This window comes from Mus caroli, chromosome 6 (assembly GCF_900094665.2).
Source record: "Mus caroli chromosome 6, CAROLI_EIJ_v1.1, whole genome shotgun sequence".
NCBI lineage: Eukaryota > Metazoa > Chordata > Mammalia > Rodentia > Muridae > Mus > Mus caroli.
Window position 1 is genome coordinate 108,270,584 of NC_034575.1, and position 7,524 is coordinate 108,278,107.

Sequence of the window (7,524 nt, forward strand, 5' to 3'; positions counted from 1 at the left end):
CCTAGAACTCACTGTGTAGACCAGATGGCCTCAAACTCACAGAGATCCTATTGCCTTTATCTCTCTCCCCAGTACTGGGATTAAAGATGTGTGCCACCACACTTGGCTGCTGGCATTCATTTTCCACAGTCATTGCTAAGCCTGAGCTACGTGAAGTTGGAGCCACTTTATTTTTTACCTTTAAGAGGCAGTGGACTAGGAGCTGGAGAGATGGCTCAATGGTTAAGAGCACTAGATGTTTCTCCAGGGGACCTGGGTTCAATTCCCATCACCCAGCTCCCAACTGTCTGTACCCAGAGGATCTGACTCCCTCACACAGACATTCATGCAGGCAAAGCACCAATGCACATAAAATAAAAATAAATAAAATTGAAAATGAAAAAGAAGAAGTAGTGGGTTTTAAAATGAGCCGGCACAGGGACCAAGGGATAGGAGGATCCCTCGGATGTCACCTGAGCATCTGCAGCCATATGAAGTCAGAAACTCCTGACTTTCAAATCATATACGACAATAAACCCAATTCTGCTCATTTATTTTATTTATGATGGGTTGAGCTGAGTTTCTGTCGCCTATCACTCCAGGGCTGCTGACAATATCAAGAACCAAGTAGAAAGTCAGCTTCCCGAGAGCAGGGACTGCACATCGTAGGCTTAAGATTCTTGTGGTCGGATGCAGTGGTACATTTTTCTAAAAATGTCCCTGGACCATAAAGGGACAGAACTTTATTGGAACCTTGCAGCTGAGCCAATAATATGCCTTGAGATTATTTAAGACTATGTACTTAACTTGCTGTCCTACTGTGTGCTCTGGTTTATGGTTAAACTGCCTTTAAAAGAACAAAGTAGCCAGGCGTGGTGGTGCACGCCTTTAATCCCAGCACTTGGGAGGCAGAGGCAGGAGGATTTCTGAGTTTGAGGCCAGCCTGGTCTACAAAGTGAGTTCTAGGACAGCCAGAGAAACCTGTCTCAAAAAAAAAAAAAAAAAAAAGAAAAAGAAAATGTAACCAATCTTATTATATCTTGGAGTTCCCGTGCAACCAGACATTATAACAAACAACCTAAAATAATACATAGCTTTAATCTTAAATTGTGTACTCTTATATGCTACTGACCCAGAGTATTGTATGTATGTATGTATGTATGTATGTATGGCACACATATGTATGTGTTGTGATAATCATTTGCTGAATGCAGTCAACAGGTTGACATTTACACAATAAATATCTCACAAGTGCTGGAAGCCACGTGTAGCCATAGGTTGATCACATCTGTTTGCAGTATTTACTGCTGTTCTCAAGCAGCTGCAGTTTTCTCTTCTAAAACACTGTTAAGATTTCTGGAAAGATTTCTCATTTCCCCCCATACCATATTTTTTATGCTATTCAATAAAGAGCAAAGCCCTCTGTGAGGGACACATGCACAGACACAGATTCAAGCACAGAAACACAGCACAAACATAGGCAACAAGGACAGACAGATCAGACATACAACAGACTAGAGATCAGTAATCATAGACAGAAGAGACAGGGAGAGATGTGAAGAATTCAAATTTGGGTTCAACCTTAGTCAAACTAATCTAAGAGGAAGTCTGGGTTTTCATGCAACACTGGCACAGTCGGGGCTAGCCTGTGTACCCCAGTATGGTGATGTGAATAGAATGGTCCCCATAGGCTCATATATTTGAATGCTTAGTTCAAGGAATGATACTATTTCAAAGGATTAGAAGGATTGAAAGGTGTGGCCTTGTTAAGGGAAGTGTGTTGTTGGGAATGGGCTTGCTTTGAGTTTTAAAAGGTCGATGCCAGTCTCTCTTTTTCTGCCTACAGATCAGGATGTAGTACTCAACTAGTTCTCCAGCATCATGCTGGCCATGTGTGCCACCATGCTCCCTACCATGATGATAATGGACTAATCCCTGAAACTGTAAACAAGCCCCAAATTAAATGCTTCCTTTTATTTTTTTAAAGATTTATTTATTTATTATATCTAAGTACACTGTAGCTATCTTCAGACATACCAGAAGAGGCCGTCAGATCTCATTACAGATGGTTGTGAGCCACCATGTGGTTGCTGGGATTTGAACTCAGGACCTTTGGAAGAGCAGTCAGTGCTCTTAACTGCTGAGCCATCTCTCTAACCAACGCTTTCTTTTATAAGAGTCGCATTGACCATGGTGTCTCTCCCAGCAATAGAACAGTGACTAAGACACCCAGCATTGTAGCATTGTGCACAGGATGGCCACAGAATAGGTAAGAAAAACAAAACATAGCCAGGCAGAGGGAGTGAGGGGAGAGGAGGGTAGGGGAGGGGAGGGAGGGAGAGGAAAGGAGAGAAAGAGATCTGTAGTTTCTCAATGAGAAGGTTTTCTTCAAAATGTTTGGAGGGCAGGAATCCAAAGGAACAAGAATCAAGTGACAAGCATTCTAATTCCTATATGACAAACAAGGCTTTGATCCTGTGCTGTCACTTTCGGTGATGGCTCACTTTCTGAGCATAATGATCCCAGACAAAGAGTTGTTTGCAGGAGTCCTACAGGCTGAAAGATACACTCTCAACCAACTGACAGTCCCTCAGCCCCACAGGAGAAAACTGGGATTAAAACTGAAAAGGCTTATTTAAGACCATGAAGGAGGGAGGTTGGCAAGATGACTCAATGGATAAAAGCACTTGCCACCAGACCTTAAAACACAAATCCCAACTGAGGTCCCAGGAGATGGGAAAAGAGAACCAACCCCTGCAGATTGTCTTCTGACTTCCGTGCATGCACCACAGCATAAACACACACACACACACACACACACACACATCCAAGTGAATGTCATAAAAAAGTAAAAAGACTGTAAATCAAGGCATTTGTGACCCATACCTTGCAGTCCAAAGCTGGCCTGTTTCCTAACGCCACTTTATTAAGCAATGTGTATCAGTCACTTATCTAGAGAACTCAGAAACCTCTGAGGAAAATGCACCTAAGTTCTTAACTCTGCCAACTGCCTCCTCAGTCCTTAGGAAAAGGAAAAGGTATTGGACCAGGAGGCCAAAAACAACCAAGAACCAACCAACCAAACAACAACAAAACCTGCCCATAGACTGGATTTACTCCCACACTAGTGGTGTGACTTTGAGTAAGTCTTTCACGGGTCTGTGGCAGTTGCCTCTCTGAAACAGGAGACGTGAAAATGAAGTTTGAAGGTGCTGATCGCTAAGATTGTTAAATTTCAGTGATCGCACAGTTGGACTGTCCATCAAATCCCAGGATGGAATCTCACATGGATTACAGAGGAGCAGAGGGCCAAGAGGTCAGCACCTTGGTCACACAGTCCAAATTAGAGTTGATGAGTTGGATTTCTAGATGAGCATATATCTTTCCAGCTTGCCTTCAGGGGAGAACACAATGGAAACCCATGCTGTCACCTCTGCACATCGCTGGAACACATGGAACAATGTCCACATTCCCTTCATTTCTCTTTCTCTGTTCCTTTCAATGGTTCTTAAAGAGTCCCATTAAGACAGGTCCACATCTCAGGGCTGGAGAGACCACTCTATGTTTAAGAATGCTATCTGCTCTTACAGAGGACCAGAACACAGTTCTCAGTACTCATGTCAGAGAGCTAACAACCACCCATAACTTCAGCTCCATGGGATCCAATGCCCTCTTCTGGCCTCCACACTCAACTGCCTTTGAATGTACCTTATCACCACCACTACCCCACACACATACACGTAACTAAAAATAAAAAAAGAAACCTTTAAAAATAAAAGAACGTCCATATCTGAACATACACTACCTTCTTCCAATCAGACATCTTCAGACCTTGGATATCCCCCAGTAGGACAGACATTCCTCCCTACATTTGTAAGAGTCCACTTGGGGAAGCAAACTAGCTTCATGGCCTTGACCTCACATCTGGCCTTCAGCCCAAGTGACAAGTCTTAATTTGATTAAGTGACAAGTCTTAATCACTACTGCATTCTTAGCACTTGACCTTGAGTGACTTCCAGCCCTTTTGAAAAACTCACACTCTTCCTTGAAAAGATGGAGATTTCTTTCCAATGGAAAGGTTCAAGTGAACACATACCACACTGCAGAGACAAGTCCCTACAATACGCCCTGCGGCGGGATTGCTTACAAGCTGCCATCTATCACCTTTCCTTTGGGGACCCCTTTTGAAAGGCTGAACACTTGTTGAACGATCTGAAGTGCTTACTGCACAGAGGCATCTCTAATGCACCATTATCAAGCCTTCTCTTTTCCTTCCCATCCCTGGAAGGCTTCAAACTTTCCCCTAGCCTCTACCCATCTTCTTCCCCACCCTGCAGTCCCTAGGCTCCACTTTGCCCGGTCCAATTCTCTTTTTCTTTCCTGCAATTAGGCAAATATCCAGGTTGCTGAGTTTTCAAAATGTGATTGCGATCGAAGAGTGGGTGGGGACACAGGACTAATGGATCAGGGGAAACTGTCTCAGCATTTCTCATTCCCAAAAGGTCTTTCCCTGAGCCCTAGGGGAAGATGACTATCCCAGCCAAACAATTCAGAGATTTCAAAGGACTCATCACCATTGACTGTGGCACAGAACCCTTCCTGAATATGGGTCAGGGGTACGTTTAAATGGTTGGAAACCTTCTCTTCAGAGGCTTGTGTTGCAAGCTTTCCACATACATCTTCTCAGTACCAACACCACAGATAGCCTCCCCACTCTCAGGACAGGATTTCTCCTCTGCATCATTTTACAGATGAGAAACCAAATCTCAAAAAAGCCAATAATGTCAGTGAGTTCAAGGTCCAAGACAAGTCTCCCGAGTCACCAATTTCTGCATCAACTCCCCCAGCATAACAGAAATTGATCATACTTATAGTAACCCCTCACTTTGGAAAAAAATTGTCCTCCTCAAAGGCTGTCAATAAAGACCCCCGAAACACGAACATAGTGCTAATCCATCAGTAGACCTGAGCTTTCAACATGACGGATCCAAATACCAATTCTAAAGATTGTCCCCTGCCCTAAGGTGGCTCTCTATTGTTGAATGTTCTCCCCAGTAGCTGCTGAGAGCTGGCCTGAAGTGTCTTAACACAGAGAAGAGGAATCCAGCCCTGACTCTTCCAAGAAAGAGCTCCCATCTTTAGCGTCTTTGCTAAGGGTCCTGCGCCCACTCCTCCCCTACCTGCCAGGAGCTGCATCCAGGCGCAGATCTTGTAGACAGTAGCAGTGTTGCAGAAGAAGAAAAGAGCGAAGCAGGTGATGCAGCCGAGAATCAGCACCATGGAAAGCAACACGAAGAAGGCGGCCGCCTTGAAGGCGCTGGACGGGATGGTGCTGAAGTCGGTGAAAGAGCCCCGGCAGGTGAGCTCGCGGCCCGCTAGCCCGCTGCCCACGCAGTAGTGGAAGAGGCCGAAGTAGCCAGGCTTGGGAGTGCTCACGCTGTCGCCTACCCAGTAGGGCTGGATGAAGACCACCACGTTGATGATGGCGAAGCAGATGGTGAAGATGGCCCACAGTACGCCGATGGCCCGCGAGTTCCGCATGTAGTGCTCATGGTAGAGCTTGGAGGCTTCCTGCGAGGGCAGCATGGTGCCCGGGGGCGGGGCCGGCGGCAGCGGCTGACAGGGGGCCGCCGGCCCAGGACTGACCACCGGCCGCGGGGCGGGAGCTGGGGACGCACGCGAGAAGCAGCCCTGAGTCTAGGAACTCGCAAGGGCGGGGCCTGAGGCGGAGCTGGGGACCTGGGGGCTGACTGGGGAGCTAGGAGGGGGTCATGACAGTGTTGGGGCGGCGACTTGAAGGCCTCCTATTGGGGGGCCTGAGAAGGAGTCATGGGAAAGTTGGGGGGGCTGGGATGAGGACATGGGAGCTGGAAGTAGGGGGGGTGCCAGAAAGTGCTCGTGGGGGAGTTCAAGAGGGGGCTTGGGAACTGGTGCCGGATTAAGAAGGGGACGTGGGGAGATGTAATGAAAGATGGAGATCAATATTGGAGCATTAACAAGCATCGAATAGAGGGAGCTGGGAAGGGCATATTGGAGCTCTTATTAGGGGTAGTGGGTCTGGGACTGGGTGTCTAAAGGGGATCTGAAAGCGGATAGCCGCTTCTCTATAAGGAAGAGAAGAGGTTGTCAGGGGCTGGTACTGAGGGCACGAGGAAGGTTACAGTAGGGCCAGGCAGAAGACTGGAGCTGGTACCCAGAGCTAAGTGTTGGAATCAGGATGAAGCTAGCGTGGAATCAGGGGCTGACACTGCAGGGTCTGCACTTGTGGCGGGGATTGGGGGGCGGGGATAGGGGGGATCCTTAGAAGCCGGGGCAGGATGTCGGGGGGGGGGGGGGGGGGGGGGGGGGAGTAGTGTAGGATTGGCGGGCCAGGGCCGAGGAGAGTGGCTTTCCAGGCCAAGGGAACAGGCGATCGAGGCCAGCGGGCAGTCTGGGCCTGGAGGGGCGGGCGGTGGGCAGGGGCCGTGTCTGGCGCGGGGGAGCGGCTGGGCCCGGGTAGGGCCAGAGCTTGGGGGGGGGGGCGCTGCCCCGCGCCCAGGCCGGACGCGCGCAGAGGCTGTGGCCGCGGAGAAGGGATGCGGGAAGACCAACCTGGGCCGAGTCGGGACGGCTGATCCGGGACCGGCAGGGCTCAAGCTCCGGGGCTCGATGCTCCTGGCAGCGGTTGCCTTGGCCCAGGCGGCGTCCTCTGCGCGGCCTCCATCTTGCTCCGGCTCTCCCCGGGACGCGCTCCCGCGCCGAGGCGCGCGCTCCCGGGCACTGGCGCGGCGCGGCCGGGGCGCGTTCCCGCGCGGGCGTAAAGAACTGAGAGGAATGGAAGGGGGGCAGGGGAGGAGGAGGGAAAGGGGCCCTCCAGGTTCTGACAGTCAGAGGTACGGTCAGGCACGGTGACCCTGAGGTCCCTCAGCCAGAAACACAGCCTCTACCCCAGTCCCGGCTTCAGGCCTCCTGACTATTGGGACTCCCTTCGGTCAACCTGAGTTGTGGGGTTCCAGCTCCCCACAAAGCCCGTGGAAATGGGGGAAGGAACGAAATGAGGATTATTTGATAGGCGTTGAACTCAATCTCTTGATTCCTGATTACCACCTACCATCTATGACAATGCCTCCAGTCTCTCCATTCTGCTTCCACGCCTTTGCGTCTTAGAGGCGTTGAAGGTTTTCAGAGTCTCCTAGGAAACTGTCAACACCCCCCTGGGAGAGGGAAACTCCTAAACTGTTAACACCCCACGCCAGCCTTGGGGATTCCTTGGCCCACAGCACAAGGAGATGGAGCCAGGGAACAAGACCCAGGCTGAGTACCAAAACCAGGAGGGAAAGGGGCTGGCAAGCTGGTTTTTCCTTTACATCCTCCCCGGTGCTCAAATCGATGCAAGCCATGAAGTCTGAACATCATGAAGATCTAAACAACAACACCTCAAAGTCAAGGGTGGTGATTAGGCCAAAGAACACCTCCAGGGACACTCCTGGGAAGCAGCTTGACTCAGTCATTGCTTAGCCTTTGAAACCCAGACAAACTAACTGAACTTGAGCTATCGGGACCTGT

The 7,524-nt window shown here is 49.5% G+C and overlaps 1 protein-coding gene across 1 annotated transcript in view; it reads right to left on the reverse strand.

Moving 5' to 3' along the window:
- Lhfpl4 (LHFPL tetraspan subfamily member 4) overlaps window positions 1–6,740 on the reverse strand; it is a 27,840-nt gene extending 21,100 nt beyond the window's left edge. The window contains exons 1-2 of the mRNA XM_021165768.2: window positions 6,571–6,740; window positions 5,160–5,645 (exon numbers count right to left, since the gene is read on the reverse strand). Coding sequence (XP_021021427.1) covers window positions 5,160–5,565 — 406 coding nt within the window. The 5' untranslated portion in view covers window positions 5,566–5,645; window positions 6,571–6,740. The remainder of the gene's footprint in view (window positions 1–5,159; window positions 5,646–6,570) is intronic.
- Window positions 6,741–7,524: the final 784 nt, after the last annotated feature.